Source organism: Bos taurus, chromosome 2 (assembly GCF_002263795.3).
Source record: "Bos taurus isolate L1 Dominette 01449 registration number 42190680 breed Hereford chromosome 2, ARS-UCD2.0, whole genome shotgun sequence".
NCBI classification, from domain to species: domain Eukaryota; kingdom Metazoa; phylum Chordata; class Mammalia; order Artiodactyla; family Bovidae; genus Bos; species Bos taurus.
The window spans coordinates 552,818-569,943 of record NC_037329.1 but is presented as its reverse complement, the minus strand read 5'-3'; the positions used below and the strand labels follow the sequence as shown (position 1 = coordinate 569,943).

Sequence of the window (17,126 nt, the reverse complement as noted above, 5' to 3'; positions counted from 1 at the left end):
TTCAGTCAAAGTTTACTGAGAGCAATCAGAATTGGCAAAGGTGGGGAGATGAAACCTGGATAACCTGGTGAACTGAGGCAGGAACAAGTGGATCCTGCAGGATCCATATCATTTTATTCGGAACTGCTCTCATGGCTCAGTACTGTTAATTTGTAATGTATCTTATTTCTCTATCTTGTTGGAGGCCTGTCCCTATAATGTCAAATTCATTCTCTCCTTTAGCATCTAGCATCATATCTGGCACTTACTGCATGTTCAATGCAGAAATGTAGAGGAGAATGTCATTGATAGGACCAAAATGACATTTCAGGTTCATGTACCTGGAAGATTAATGATGTCATATAAAAACTAAGAAAGAGGGAAGAGAGTGCAGGCAGTGAGCTCCCTTTTCCTTGGCAAAATGTCTCTTAACCAAATTTTCCCATGATCAATGACATATTTATTTCATTTCCCAACTAGGAGAACAAAAGTGGACTAGCTGAGCATTAACCCATTGGGTGATCTGGGAAGAGTAACCCATCCTGTTCGATTTGATGGGTTAGAAGACATCTAGACTCAGGGTGTGTGTGAGGGGTTGAAGCTGCCACTGGAAAAGACAACTGCAGAAAGGAGCCCTGGGGACCTGGAAGGCTAGATTCACAGTTTCTACTTCTGCAAACACAGAGATGGAGAGGGTCCCATAAGCTGGTCTGGGAAAAAAATTGTTGGGTACTAGCTTTGATATGCCTATTCAATAATTTTTTTCTTAACACAAAGAGTTGAAATTATATTACTTCACATCCACTGTAATTTTTCAAAGTCAGCTTTGTCTTCTGTTTTCATCATAATAACATGAAAGCTAAGAAGCCACTCTTTTGGTTTGGTCCCTGAATATCTGCATCATCAATGTGTGTTTCTTGTTCTTGGAGGATGCTGAGGGGAGTAGGTATTGACATCTGAAGTTGCAGGCTACTGAAGCCTCAACTTTCCTTTCCTGCAGAACTGAAGCATGAGATCCATGTCTGGCGTCTTACTGCACAGCACATCAGCCCAGCCAGCAGGGAGGAGACAGCAGTTCGAGGTATGCTCCTGGAGAAGGTGCTGACACTGGAGCACCTGCTGGCCCAGAGGCTACACAGCTTCCACAGGTACCAAGTCAGACCGTGCTCAGACCACTCTTGGTTTACAACTGTGGTCCTCATCTTTACCAATTATGCTCAATGGTTGAATTGTCAATAACCTTTATATGACCGCCCTAAGAGTGTTCAAATGTCAACTGCAAAATGTGAGCTAAAATGATTGTGTAGAGTCATCCATGGTTCTGCAAAAGAGTAACACTAACCGCAGGCTACTAGGTAGGTTTTGGGCACCATACACTGTGTTAAGCCTGTTATGGTGCATGCTTTTATTTAACCCTCACTTGCTGTTGCTGCTAAATTGCTTCAGTCGTGTCCGACTCTGTGCGACACCATAGATGGCAGCCCACCAGGCTCCCCCGTCCCTGGGATTCTCCAGGCAAGAACACTGGAGTGGGTTGCCATTTCCTTCTCCAATGCAAGAAAGTGAAAAGTGAAAGTGAAGTCGCTCAGTCGTGTCCGACTCTTCTCGACCCCATGGACTGTAGCCCACCAGGCTCCTCCATCCATGGGATTTTCCAGGCAAGAGTACTGGAGTGGGGTGCCATTGCCTTCTCCGAACCCTCACTTAGCTCTCTGGAATGTGTGCTGATATTAGTCCCAGTTTAAGGATGAGAAAACTGAGGGTCAGAAAATTTGAGCAACTTGCCCAGGGTTATACATCCAGAAAAGAGTGATGTCTGGGATTGAGTTCACATGCCTGTCATATTTCAGACCTAACACTTTGCATAACAAGAATAAAAAAAACAATTTAACAAAGTAATCTAATGAAATGTTCTCCCAGTAGCTTATTTTCAGGGAGCTCAAAGAATACCTAAGTCTTAATTCATTTCTTGGAGTTTGTTTGTTTGTTTGGCCTTGCCAAGTGTCACATGGAATCTTAGTTCCTCAGCCAGGGATCGAACCTTTGCCCCTGAATTGGAAGCATGGAGTCCTAACTACTGGACCACGAGTGAAATCCCTTGAATTTATTTTTAATCAAAGCTGAGATCTAATGGGTAACAATGAGGTGCTGAATCTTTCCTCCTCACTTGGATGACATGCTGAGTTCCAACCTGTCTTTACTCTGGAAGTACTGCCAAGAAGTGCAAAAGCCTGCCCCCCCCCTCCCGCCCCTCAGGAATGTAGAAGCAGTCCTGCAGCAGGATCAGGTATTGGGTGGAGATGAGGTCTGTCACAGCAAGGGGTACTGAGTCCTTGTGAAGGTAGTGAGAATGATCTTACAGGTGGCAATTTGGTGAGACCAGCCCTGTGTTCCCAGAGAGTAGGCAAGAGTCTGAGGACAGGAGCTGGGCACAGTGCCAAGACCAACCTCTGGGGGTCATCTAGAGTGGTTGCAGCTGAGTCTGGGTATTGGGGTGAGAATTCCACAGGTGAGTATGTGGAGATTCACTCTGTCCAGAGATGAAGCCCAGGGAGAAGCTCTGTCTCAGCATCCTTAGTTCTATCTCAGCCCAGAACCTCGTGGCACTGGAGAAGCAGGACCCGGTGTCTCCAGTTTACAGGAAGGTCCTGAGTTGCCGACTGGGGACAGAGTAACCAACTTCAGCAACAGGCATAGATCTTAAAAGGAAAACCTTTGTAAATTAAAGATGCAGCAGTAAGTTTTTCTGAATGTATTAAATCTCCTGACCTTCAATTTCTTCATGCTCCTTCTGACATGGGCATTAAACATAGTCAGTGTATCTCAGGGTTAAAATGGGAAGAGACACGTGGATTCAGAGATTCATCAAGTTTCCATCAGCTCATCCTATTTTGATCACAGAAAGGGAAACTGAGGCGGAGAGACTGCAGTGGCCTTTCTAAGGCCTCACAGTCACTGAGAAGCAAATAGTAACGAGGGTGATCTAAGTCATGTACTAGCTCTACAGGTCTTATTTCTACATTTTATTTTTAAAATTTCCTTAGAACCATTCACTTGGGTCAGCTGTGATTTCCTCTAGGGTCTGTACTGGCTGCGTGGCCAACCTCCATTAATATTATGACATGTGAGAGCTCATGAAGACTAAATTCGCCCCCACAAATCTTTTTCCTAATTGATGAGGGAGGAAATAAAGCAGAAAAATAAGTTGATAGGAAAGGTTAAAAAAGAAAGGCAAGTGGGAACAAATAGAAGTGACTGAAATAGAAATGGAGATAAGGTGGGTACCATGACTAGAGGGGAGGGCAACAGACATAAGTGCTTCAAGGTATATTTCCAATTGATAGAAATCACCACTAAAGCAAGTGGCACTTCTTTTACTGTTTTCTCCTTTAATTAAATTATAACACAGCCTCATTTTGAAAAAAATTCAGAAAATTCAGAAGTAAAAAGAGATGACTTACTGTCTCATTCCCTGTCACTTCAGTTGTGTCCAACTCTGTGTGACCCTATGGACTGTACCTGCTACGCTCCTCTGTCCATGGGGATTCTCCAAGCAAGAACACTGAAGTGTGTTGCCATGTCCTTCTCCAGGGGATTGTCCCGACCCAGGGATCAAACCCAGGTGTCCTGCATTACAGGTGGATTCTTTTCCATCTGAGCCATTACGGAAACCTGCCTATTTACATTTAGGCCAGTATTCTGATGTTTCCTGTGCTGTACTCATACATACCTCATTGAACAGTCTGGTCATTGCATGTGTTACTTTTCTTGGGAATGTTTTGAGTGAGCATCTTTCCTAGTCCATGAACCCAGCCCTACTGGGTGCCCTATATGACAAGAGCTGCCCCATTCTATGGCTGCACCTGGTGTCATGCAGTGGACAGCGTCCAGGCCAGGGGATCATTCTGTGTGCTACTGCTGACTGCCATCCTGCCAGCCTCACTGCTCAATGACAGCAGGAAAATGATGTCTGCACTTTTCTCTTTTAGACAGATCTCACAGGAAGATAAAAATTGGGAGACCAATATCCAGGAGCTACAGAGAAAGGTATTATGGTTTCTTTTCTTAGGGATTTCTTGAAGAATAGAGTAAATTCCTTTTCTTTGCTTCATGTGAAGTTGCAACTGAAAGTCACCTCTCTTTTATTCCTGTAATTGTACATAAGACGGCTATTTCTTTGAATTAATGGGAAAGATAATTTTCCAGACATGGTAAGCTCATTTTGTCCAGGAATTGAAAAGTTAAACTTCTTGTATTTCCTTTAAGATAGGGCAACACTTTCTGTGGTTAATGTGGATGTAGGGAAGGTTGACTGGCTCTTGGCTCCACCTGACCTTGAAAAGCAAGTCTGTGGTTCCCACTGTGCAGGTTAAGAGGTGGAAGCCAAGACAAGAGAGGTGTGGTGCTTGAGACGGAACACCTCTGGGGGTAGAAATGGAGTGTATGTCTTCTGTCGTACAGCTCTGACTTGGGGAAGCAAATGTTATTTTGAGTTCTTTTGTCATTTTCCTGCCTTGGTGGAATTTCTCAACCCACCTGAGGACACACAGTGCCCTAAGAGAGCTCTGCCCAAGATCTGATGGAAGTAATTTGTAATATCTTCATGAAATTTCAAATCCAGGTGGCTTGTTTCCTAGGGAGAGGTAAAATATCCACCCCCTAGTTATGATAGGAACATTTGATCCTTTGCTAAACAAAATTTAAACGTTGGGACCTGTGGCTAACATGTTCCTTGAGTCTCTCCTCCCATCATTTGTCCTACTCAGATGGTCAGGATTAGGGAAGGCAGGTGTGGCTGTGACACTTTTCTTGCCTCAGGTTTAAACAGACCCTGTGTGGTTCTGGCCACAAGTTAGGGATGAGACTACCTCTGTGCATACCTGGCGAACAAGGACTGGAGAGCTACCCTCATTATTTCTCAAACTTTTCATTCTGATGACCCCAGATAATCAAATGGTAAAATTTGATCGATATCCAAAAATAACAAAGCAAAAACTTTTGATTATCTTATACCGGCTGAATGACACTGACTTCCCTGATCCCTTATTTCTGGCATTGGAGTTGGCATGGTAATACCCAGTTTCTATGGTTAGCTTGGCCCAGTGAGATGCCAGGCTCCTTTCCTCCTGATTCTGCATCACAGACTGATTTAGCAAGATTGGCTTCCTTGGAGGGTGAATGGAAAGACGAGTGGGGGCCAGCCAAACTGCAAATCTTGGCAGTAGGTGGGGAAGGAAGATAGTGGCTCCCAAGGCAACCCCTAAGCCCATGACCAGGGGGCCAGGATCTGCTGCCAAAGCCACTGTGACACAGAGGGATATGCTTATGATTTTTGTGGCAGCAGCTTTAACTGTGTGACCACAGGAAATCAAGAGAGGAAATCTATCTCTGTCTCTGTCTATACCCATACTTACACTCAGGTCTGTGTCTGTCCTTGTCCATGTCTATACCCTTGTCTATACTCATTTCTGTGTCTATGTATATCTCTGTATCTTTATCTATGCCCATATCTTATGCATAGCTCTGTCTGTATCTACCTATACCAAGATCTGTATTGATAACCTTATTTATATTTACATCTAGACTTGGATATCCTAGGCATAGACCAACAAACAGAGGTGCTGCTGGGACCACACTGAAGAAAATACACAGTGCAGTTGTTGGTTCACACAGTGAAGTGTGATTCACATTGGGACCTGGTTAGATGTGCCTTGTGTACAAGCATCTGTGTCTGCTTGTTGGGACCTTACTCCCTGCCCCAGTTCTACACAGCCATGGCCCTCAGAACACAGAGCGCTTTGGGAACCTTGCCCTGTCTTGCCCTCTGGCTCAGGCTCACTGGAAGGAGGTCTTCAATTCCAAACCTAATGAAGGTGCTACAGTGCACTTCCCCTTACCCACTGAATGCTGGGAGCAGGATCCATATGTGTCATTTGGTGACTAGGGGACTGCTAAGTGCATTCATCAGTAGTGGGGCTTTGCATAGTAAACAGAAAGGTGAACTCTTGAAGGGCCAAGTCTTTGGAGGTTATGTGTTGGCTCCCCAGTGGCTTTATCTCATCTAATGCTGGCAGTGGGGCTGGGAACAGCTTAGCATCTCTGTGTCATGTTGAAAAATCTATTTAGTCATGTGTCATATAAAAGGGTTTTACTATATTTTAAATTTATTGTGTTAATTGTTCATAGATTTTGACTTCAAGATTCTGTAATGTGGCAGTCTTGAATCTGTACCCATGAATTTATAATCTTTCAAGTTCAAGATGTTTTATATTTCATCACAAGGAGAAATTTGTAGTGATTCGAATCATGTAGGGTTGTGGACACATTGCAGAAATTAGGTTGCATTGAGTACATGAGTTGTGTTTTCCTCTCTTACAGCACAGGATATCAGATAAGATTCTGCTCGCCAAATGCCTGACAGTGTTGGTATTTGTTATCTTCATGTTTTTTCTCAATTCATTTATCCCTGGTGTTCATCTTGATCTTGGTGAGTCTAATTTTTTTGCTTAGCTTTTGTTGATGGGCTTTTCAAGTGATATCACAATCTGGAAGGTTTCAAAGCTTGTTTCCAGACATTGGTGAGGGCTGAGAGGGACAGTTTTCTGGAGGAGAGGAAGAGGAGGAAAGTAGAGAGAGACATCTTAGTGCCGTGGGTCCTCAGCTCCTCTAGGTTGAACATTAGAAGGGATAGAGAGCAAGGTAGATAGCATCATCTCTATCATACTTAATTGGATCTGATCTTCAAATTGTTACCTCAGAAGCACCTCCAGAAAAGATAAGAGGTTATTTCAGCAAGGCCACAGTCCTGCAGATTGTACAACCCGATCTGATGATTAGATTAGAGACTGTTAGTGAAAGGGCCAGAGAATTATAAGAAGTCTACACTGGTCCTTCTTCTTACTCGCAGGTTCATCCATTTTCCCTGTGCATCAGAACTCTGATCTCCCACCTGCTCCTGTGAGTTTCTCTTCTCTTGCTTTCACAATCCTATGGCTCTTACTTTGTACTTTCTTAAGGTCTAGGTTGTATGGCCCATCTCCACCTGACACATGGCCATCTTGCAGAATGAACTCACCAGATATCTTGTTTACCCTGACATTCTTCCACTGTTCATCAACGTTTTTCATGCTTCTTAGGTCTTTCTAATTGATTTAATAGTTATCTCTATTGCTTATTGTATCTTTATTTAAAACAAAATAAAACCATTTCCAAAACTCACCTCAAATAAAATTTTTACCTATGGCTTTCCTTCAAAAATTAGCTCTTCTAAAATGTTTTTATAAAATTTAATTTACTACAACATTTGAAGAATATAACTTCTGTAGAAAGCAAGAACTCTTAACTGTGTAAAATAGATGAATATCATGGGAAGACTTAGTTATTCAAACCACAGCATTGCTCCTTTGGTTCTTGGCTACCACTAAGACTCTCTAAATCTCTAAAGATTAGACAAATACTACAAAACTGGTAGTTTGTGGGCAGGATTCCATTAGCTAATTCTTTAGGTGTTCACAGATTATTTTGTTTCTTTTCCTTTTTTCTTCATGTTTGCAAAATTTACTAGGCTTGAAGGAAAGTTATTGTCTCGGCTACAGAAGCTTTCAAATTTAAACAGGTTGTAAAACTCTATTTAAACTTTACTGTCATACCTTCAATTGTTTTCTTATAATTTTTAATTAAAGTATAGTTGAATTACAATGTTATGTTACTGCTGTAGAGCAAAGTGACTCAATTTTACATATATATATATATATATATATATATATATATATAGTTTTTTTCATATTATTTTCCATTATGGTTTTTCACAGGATATTGAATATCATTCCCTGGGCAATACAGTAGGGCATTGTTTTGTTTCTAATTTTGTTTGAGATCCCATTTTAAAAGAACATATCATGTATTTTAAAGACTGAAAAAATATATTGAAATTTGCATGCAATTTTGTTAACATTTGACAGTGGTATAAATAACAATACTTTAAAAACTTAGTCACATCTTTTACCATATCTATGAGGTGGAAGGGTTTATTTTGTTTCTGCTTTTAAATCTTGTGTTTTTGGATTGTGGATAAATTCTTTTATCTGGGGATTCTAGAATACATAATCTGTATATTTGCATGTTCGCTGAAATAGGAAAGAGGTTGACCTGGAGAAAAGTTTGATTAGCAAATATTTAAAATGGAATACAGTTTTCTTAGAGCTTCAGTAACTCTCTTGATGGGAACAGAGGCAAAATTAATACAGGATCTTCCCAGGGCTTCAGTGGACAGATCATTTGTCCTTGGTGAAGTGCTGTATTGAACATGACATGCTGGGTAAGTTGAAGCATAATACAATGTAATGCCATGTAACATGATGTGCTATCACATTTCACAGTGTATATCATGTAACATGTGACATAATATAACACAGTGTGATGCCACATGACAAGATGGTATCACATAAGGTGTACCATGTAACACAGTGTGATATCACATAATACAATGTGGTGTCATATAACACTGTGTCATGTCATGTAATAAAACATGACATCTTATAACACATTCCTTTATTTAAACATCATAACCTAAACTCAACAGTGATTATCATTCTCTTTTTCTCGCTAATTTTATTTTTTAAATTATCATAGAGAAAAATTGATTTTTCTTTTCAAATTCAAAATTCTATGAAATTTAACAAAGATGTATATTTATGTAACTGCCACTATAATCAGAATACAGAATAGTTCTATCACCCCCCCCAAAATTTCTTTGTATTATTCTTTTGTATCACCCTTTGCCTTAATCCTGGTGATTCATCATATGTTCTCTATCACTATATTTTTGTCTTTTGTAGAATGTCATACACACGAACTCAGACAACCTTTGGGACTGACTTTTCTCTTTCATATTCATCCATGTTATTGTGGGTATCAATAGTTCTTTCTTTTTGTTGCTCAGTAGTCTTCCATGGTATGGAGATACCAGTTTGTTTATCCACTGGCCCATTGAAGGACATTTGGGTTGTTTCTAGTTTTTGGTAATTGTGAGTAAAGCTACTTCAAACATACATGTACATGGTTTTGTGTAAACTTAAGTTTTTATTTCTTTTGGGTAATTACCTAAGAGTAGGACTGCTGGATCATATTGTGAGTGTGTGTTTAGCCTTAAAAGCAACTGCTGCACCATTTTCCAGAGTGACTGTAGTACTTTGCACTTTCACAGTAGTGTATGGGAATTACAGCAGCTCTGTTATCTTCATTAGCAGTCAGAGGAGGTGATGTAGACTACGTCTTAAATCTAGAACTCATGTGTTATTATAATCTTTGTTTACTTCCCTGTCGCCTGGTATCCCCTACCCCAGCTAGATTCAAGGGTATGGTACATGCCATCTAAGCTTTTCTCTACTCAGTGCCTTGTGTTAATGCCTGATACACTAGTAGATATAAGATATAGGTTAATAGGATGCATGTACAAACTTCTTATAGATTCCAATTTCATTATTGTGAGAATTTCATGTGTGGTTGAGTCATCCTCGGCTCTCTAGGGAGCAAAAGCCTCTTGTGGGGATCCTTCATTGGGGAAATGATACCAGGGAAGAGATGTAAGGGACAGAGAAGCAGAGTAGTGAAAGGATTGAGTCAAAACAAGGCTGAATCATTATCTGACCACATTATGGGTCCATAGGATTATCTGAGAATAAATATGAGATGTGTCTCAGGACTGTCCATGGGGCTGTAGCATTACCCATTGGTGCCCATCATCCATTAGTCCAAGTTCTTTCCTATGGAATACCAACTTACAGGTACATGTAGCTAATAAATGCACGAAAGGCATGCAACAGAGGAGCCCCTGCTGGGAAGCAGGTGTTGGTACATGGATTCAGGGGCAGACTTGGTCAGGGTACAGCTAGGTATGAGAGCATATTTACTCTCTGGCCACTGCCACAGACTTCCAGTGAGTGACAGGAGAACCCCAAAGGTATGCAAGAGGTGAACAATAATGAAGAAAGAAAAGCCCATGGTCACAATTCATATGCACCTGGCAAAGAAATAGTTCCCTAATGTGCAAGTATTTTTATCTGTTAAGACATACTGAAATTAATTCCAGATTGCTCAAGCAGTTATGCAGAGACAGGTTCATAGTCTCCACATGAAGTTCTTGGGCACCAGATATGTTTCAAAATTCTGACCTTTTGTTTATATTTTACAAAGCCATGAGCACACACTGAATTGTATATATTAATAACACCTCTGAGGGGTTCAGGGACGGCACCCTGTCCTTCAAGCGTTAATAATTCTGTAGTGAATCTTGAATATTTTCTACAAATGGGATAAATTATGACCACAAATAGCCTCATTTCAGTTCAAATCAGAATTTGTTGTATGTTGACATAAAATGTAAAAAATTCGCTTTCTCAAACTTTAGTATTCTAAAATCTAAATTCTAAAATTGTGGATAACTGAGTATAAAAACTATAAGAATCAGTGAGCTGGCTTCAAAATTTTACCTTTGTCTTTAAAATTTATAATCTTGATTAACAATTTTCTAGCTCTCCTTCTTTGATAATTAGTTCACAGTATCCCCCTAGGTTTTCTCACAGTAAGTTTGATTCCATTTCATTTCTGGAGATATTCCTGTAACTATTTCCTTGATATTGTTTAAAATTGCTGGTGTTGTCAGTGTCACTCAGAGAAATTTTATTGTCTTTGTTAAAGTATTTTTTAGCTACCAAGGGAATTATTAGAATGATACTGGGGACTTCCTAGCTGTCCAGTGGTTAAGACTCCTCACTTCCAATACAGGAGGTGCAGATTTGATCTCTGATTGGGAAACTAAGATCCCACATGCCATGCGGTGTGGCCAAAAAGAAAGACAAATAAATAAAGTAAAACATAGAAAGGGACTCCAAGGAACAGTGTGCTCCAAGGTGGGGGTGAGGCGGAGAGGGTGGAAGGGAGCAGAGGGAAGCAGACTTAGGAAATGTTTGGAAAATCACTCAGACAAAGGGCATGCTCCAGTCAGCCAAACACTTTATTCTCTTTTAATTTTCTTGTCTTTTTGTTTTGCTCATGGCAGAATGGAGATGATCTCATTAGTTTCCCAAATTATAGGATCTCATTTTCAACCACGTGGAGCAAAAAGTCTATTTTGAATCCCAAATTCCCTGGTGAAGAGTTTGTTTGACCCAGGTTGGGTTTATTTCCTTTCCTAATCCAAAAATTATGACCAGGATAACAAGGAGGCACATAGAAATTATGGCCAATCAATTTAAAAGGAAAGTACAATTGAATATTAAAAAATCTATAAATTAAGTGAAAGAGAATGGATAGAAATCATCAATAGACTCTTCACAAAAGAGAATATTAAAATAACTGAGATTACCAATAAGCATATGAAAAAGTCCTTAACCTTATTAGTCATCAGTAAAATGTGAATCTAAACCACAAAAAGATATGGATATATCCACATCTAAATGGCTAAAATCAAAGTCTGACAGTACCAAATATTAGAGAATGTAGAGCCACAGGAAGTGTCATAAGCTGTTGATAAGACTGTAAATTTGTACAGACTTTTTTTTTTTTTTGCTGTTTATTTTATTTTATTTTTAAACTTTACAATATTGTATTGGTTTTGCCATAGACTTTTGAAAACAATTTGTCACCATCTGTAATACTAAAGTTTAGTAAAGCCCAGAAAGTTTGTTTTTAGTTTTATGCCCAAGAAAAATATGTATGTATGTATAACAAAAGACATGTATTAAAATGTTCATAGCAGCATTATTTATATTAATAATATCCCCAAGCTGGAAGTCATTCACATATCTATCAACTCTAGACCTGATAAAGAAATTGTGGAATAATCATACAATGGAATACTCCACAGAATAAAAATAAATGTATTACTGAAACTGTAACAATGTGACTGAATCTCACAAACATGTTGAACAAAAGAGAAGTCTGATAGAAACTCATATGTAGCATGTGATTCCATGTATGAAGACTCAGAAACAGGCAAATCTACTTCTTGGGATGTTAGGAATGATGCATTGAAGGGAGAGTATAAGGAATGGAAGGAGATCTAACTGGACTTTTGGTATATTGATAGTGTCCTGTTTCTTGCCCTGCTGGGAGGAGGTTACATTGTTGAGTTGCCTTTGTAATTGAGCTATGTGGTTTATTTAAAATTGATGCACTTTTATGTATGCATGTTATAGTTCAACTAAAATGTTTATAACATAATTTAATGAATATATTCACTGTATCCTTCAGATGGCATACTGAAACTTGGTGGTGGTGGTTTAGTCACTGAGTTGTTTCTGTCTCTTGTGACCCCATGGACCGTAGCCCAGCAGGCTCCTCTATCCATGGAATTTCCCAGGCAAGAATACTGGAGTGGGTTGCTATTTCCTTCTGAGTGAACTCACTATTGGGCAAGATGGAGGAATCCATGAGGGGTACAGTGGTATCCCAGGCCAGTGTTTGTGTGTATATGTGTCTGTGTGTGTGTGAGAGAGAGCATCTTTCTAGGAACTAGAAGGATGTAATGACAAAGCCACCTTGACAAGAGCTGTGTGATCTTCAGTGAAAGGACTCTGTAGGGAATAGTCCAAAATAATGAATGCTGTGAATCCTCATGCCTGGATTCCATCTCCTGCTGGGCCTCCCCTTAGCAGAGCATACCTGGAAACCTGGGTATGACAACCTTTTGATGTAATCTGTGGAGGAAGAGAGCAAGAGAGGATGGAGGAGCATGAAGAGGGGCGGGCAACTCAGCAGGGTCTTGTCCACTTACATTTTCCCATCAGTATTGATTGAAAGCTTAGTTGCAGCAAAATGACTAGAAATAGAATCACTTACTTTTAAATTACCTTTATTTTTTTCAATCTGAATTATTTAAAAACTACTGACACTGTGGAGAAGGAAATGGCAATCCACTCCAGGACTATTGCCTGGAAAACCCCATGGACAGAGGAGCTTGATAGGCTACAGTCCATGGGGTCGCAAAGAGTCGGACACGACTGAGCGGCTTCACTATATGACACTGTAATCATGGTGTTTCCTAAGCCTGATTGGAAGCCACACAGAAGTTACCAGATGTTGAAATGGAGCCACAAGCTTCATGCTGAGTTTTGACATCAAAGCTGCTGCTGAATGTTTGTGGCCACATCCCTAGATCGAGTAGGGAGAGAGCAGAACTAAGGCCAGATTACCCTGGCTCAAAGCATAGCTCTAGTACTTAGGTTTTTTAATTATTATTTTAAAATTTTATTTGCAGTTGTTTGATGCCCATGGGCACCTGCAGGGTGCCTCAGTGCTCTCTGTAAGGACGCTGAGAGGACTGAATCACCTCATGCAGGCAGAAGTCTTAGAAACAGTGCACCTTCGCTGGATTAAGTGTGATGTGAATGAACAGTTTATGCTGATTGCTAAGTAACTCAGGAAAATACAAGATGATGTAAAATGGCCTTGCTTTTGCTGGATTTTAAAGGGAAACTAGACAGAATAGGACTTTTCTCGTGAGTGGGCACCTTGCAGACTATATGTACAGGTAATGACATGCTCCCTCCTTTTGGTCTCAGGCCCTGTGTGTGTTAGTAGAACTTAACTCCTTGGTGATTCTCCTTATTGTCACCTTCGAGTCTAACTCATCCCATGCTACCTGTCCTGCTTGCCTAACCAACTGCGTACTGGGAGCTCCCTAAGAGCAGCCTTAAGCTTGTACCCTGGAAGCTCAATGCTTGAGTGAATGACAGGTTTAGTGGTAGATTTAAAACTACCCCCTGGACACTCATAGTGTTTATTTTCAACTGAAATTCCTTAATTATATCTGATAAATCTATGTGGTTTTAGGTAGTCAATGGCCAAAACAATTTAGTGATACCTCACCAAAGGAGGCGGACAGGGTGGTTTGTACTCTATACAGTATGCACAGTCCATTCACGAGTTTCTCTGGTTTGAAGGATGAACATGAGGTATGTAACTGTTGAGATATTCTCTAGAGATGCATCCTGAGTGGCTTAAGACTATAGGTTATCTCATCCCAACTTGAGGTAGTGGATTCATCAGAACAGTATTGTTTATGACCAAAGGCACTTGAAAAATGTTCAGAGCCGGACCAGATACAGTATGTTTTTTTAATAAAAGACTACAAGGTTTCAGATAGAACATAGTAAAATTGTATCTCTGAGCACATGAGACAGATCACCTTTTGGGAAGAGGTTTCACTGGTGATTTTAAGTAGTGAAAGCATCTAATTTGGGTTACAAAAGCAAACCTCAATAAATGTTATAGGTTAGAAAGAAAAAAAAAAAAAGAAAAGAAAACTGAGGACATGAGAAGAGTCTACCTTGGTGCAAGGGAAAGACATTCTCACAGACTGGCTGAATTTTGATTTTGCCCCCAACAAGCCATGTGGCCTGAAGAAAACCTGTTAATTATTGGGAGCTTCAGGGTTTCCTCATGAGCAGGGTTGCTACAAGGTGACCAGAATGTCTGTGCCAAGGAGGCTACTTAGTGAATGGTAGAAGTCTTGCTCTGCTCTACTCTGAATCATGTTGCCCAGGGCTTTAGGAACAGGGATAAAGTCACCTACTTAGCTCCTTGTTTTGCACTGAAGCTTGACCCTATAGGAAATTTGAGGGAGAAAGTACAGAACCACTTAGCATAGATTCTGCTTTAAGGAATGGCAGAGCTCTTGATGAAAGATTAATGCCCAAGGAAGGGGTTGATAGAAAAGCAACAGGATAAAGATAGCCCAGGTAAATGTTACTTTTTATCTTTAGCCATCTCTACCCAACCAAATTTTTAATTTTTAGGACTCTCAATGGTACATTGTTAGAATTTGTAGTAGAATGTGAAGCTGGAAATTGTGTTGTTCCCATTAGCAGTCTTATCTTCCAGCATGCTATAAAAGAGATACCACTTCATCCTTTATGACTACCTATCATTGAGGAGCTATCTCTGAGTGAGAACAGAATGTAATGTTACTGACAGTGGCCTGGGGGGACGCATTAGAAAGTGCTGCTTGGATTCCTCAGTGAAGGCAATAATTGCCAATCAGATGTATTTATGTACAGGCAGTTTGATAGGTAGGTGCTCTAGAGAATTTAGAGCAACTTTGTCAGGCAAAGTTGCATACATGGAAAAATCAGGCATTCCAGCTACTTTGCTTAGAAAACTTCAGTGATTTCTTTCTGCAGAATGAGGTCCCACCTCCTTTGGAAAATGATAATGCACTTCCCAATCAGGAAATCTTTCTTTTATTATGGTACAAAATATATATCACAAAGTTTGTCATTTGATCTATTTTAAGAGTACAGTTCAGCAGTGCTAATCACATTCACAATATCATTTAACCACTACCACAGTTTACTTTAAAATTTTTCATCACCCCAGATAGAAACTTTGTAACCATTAAGCAGTAATTCCTCATTATCTTCCCCTCAGCCCTCAACTCTTGGTACCTTCTAATCTGCCTTTTGTCTCTATGAATTTGTCCATTCTAGATATTTCATATAAGTGGAATCATAACATAATTGTTCTTTTGTGTCTGATTTATCTCAATTAGAATAATGTTTTCGTGGTTCATTGATGCTATCGCATGTATCAAAACTTCATTCTTTTTATGGATAAATAATATTCTGTTTTATGTATATGCCATATTTTGTTTATATGTTTAACTGTTGATGGACATTTGGGTTGTTCCAGATTTTGACTGCTGTGAAGTCCCCAATTTAATTTCCTTTTGAGTATATGCCTGCGAATAGAATTGCTGGGTCATATGTTTAGCTTTTTGACAATCTGGAAAACTATTTCCCACAGCAATTTCACTGGTTTACATTCTCACTAGAAAAATAGAAGGGCTCCAATTTTGCTACCTCCTCTCCGATACTTGCTATTTCTATTTTCTCTGATTGTAACTATCCTAGTAGGTGTAAAATGGTATCACACTATGGCTTAGATTTGCATTTTCCTAAAGCCTTTGACTGTGTTGATCACAATAAACTGTGGAAAATTCTGAAAGAGATGGGAATACCAGAGTACCTGACCTGCCTCTTGAGAAACCTATATGCAGGTCAGGAAGCAACAGTTAGAACTGGACATGGAACAACAGACTGGTTCCAAATAGGAAAAGGAGTACGTCAAGGCTGTATATTGTCACCCTGCTTATTTAACTTCTTATGCAGAGTACATCATGAGAAACGCTGGGCTGGAAGAAGCACAAGCTGAAATCAAGATTGCCAGGAGAAATATCAATAACCTCAGATATGCAGATGACACCACCCTTATGGCAGAAGAGGAACTAAAAAGCCTCCTGGTGGAAGTGAAAGAGGAGAGTGAAAAAGTTGGCTTAAAGCTCAACATTCAGAAAATGAAGATCATGGCATCTGGTCCTATCATTTCATGGGAAATAGATGGGGAAACAGTGAAAACAGTGTCAAACTTTATTTTTCTGGGCTCCAAAATCACTGCAGATGGTGACTGCAGCCATGAAATTAAAAGATGCTTACTCCTTGGAAGGAAAGTTATGACCAACCTAGATAGCATATTCAAAAGCAGAGACATTACTTTGCCAACAAAGGTCCATCCTATGGTTTTTCCTGTGGTCATGTATGGATGTGAGAGTTGGACTGTGAAGAAAGCTGAGTGCTGAAGAATTGATGCTTTTGAACTGTGGTGTTGGAGAAGACTCTTGAGAGTCCCTTGGACTGCCAGGAGATCCAACCAGTCCATTCTAAAGGAGATCAGTCCTGGGTATTCTTTGGAAGGAATGATGCTAAAGCTGAAACACCAATACTTTGGCCATCTGATGCGAAGAGTTGACTCATTGGAAAAGACCCTGATGCTGGGAGGGATTGGGGGCAGGAGGAGAAGGGGACGACAGAGAAGGAGATGGCAGGATGGCATCACTGACTTGATGGATGTGAGTCTGGGTGAACTCTGGGAGTTGGTGATGGACAGGGAGGCCTGGCATGCTGCAATTCATGGGGTTGCAAAGAGTTGGACACGACTGAGCAACTGAACTGAACTGAATGACTAATGATGATGAGCATTAAAGAAATGGCTACTCAAGTCCATTGCCCATTTTTATTGATAAACAGTCTTGTCTTTTTGTTATTTTTATGTATTTTTGTATTCTCCTTATTAAACCATTAGCAGTTATA

The 17,126-nt window shown here is 40.1% G+C and overlaps 1 protein-coding gene across 4 annotated transcripts in view; it reads left to right on the top strand.

The window, feature by feature from the left end:
• The window catches only part of OCA2 (OCA2 melanosomal transmembrane protein), a 280,525-nt gene that overhangs the window by 134,999 nt on the left and 128,400 nt on the right, over positions 1-17,126 (top strand). For all 4 annotated transcript variants that reach the window (XM_059877646.1, XM_024979497.2, XM_024979496.2 and 1 more), the window contains 3 exons: positions 980-1,127; positions 3,969-4,026; positions 6,358-6,466. In XM_059877646.1, coding sequence (XP_059733629.1) covers positions 980-1,127; positions 3,969-4,026; positions 6,358-6,466 — 315 coding nt within the window. The remainder of the gene's footprint in view (positions 1-979; positions 1,128-3,968; positions 4,027-6,357; positions 6,467-17,126) is intronic.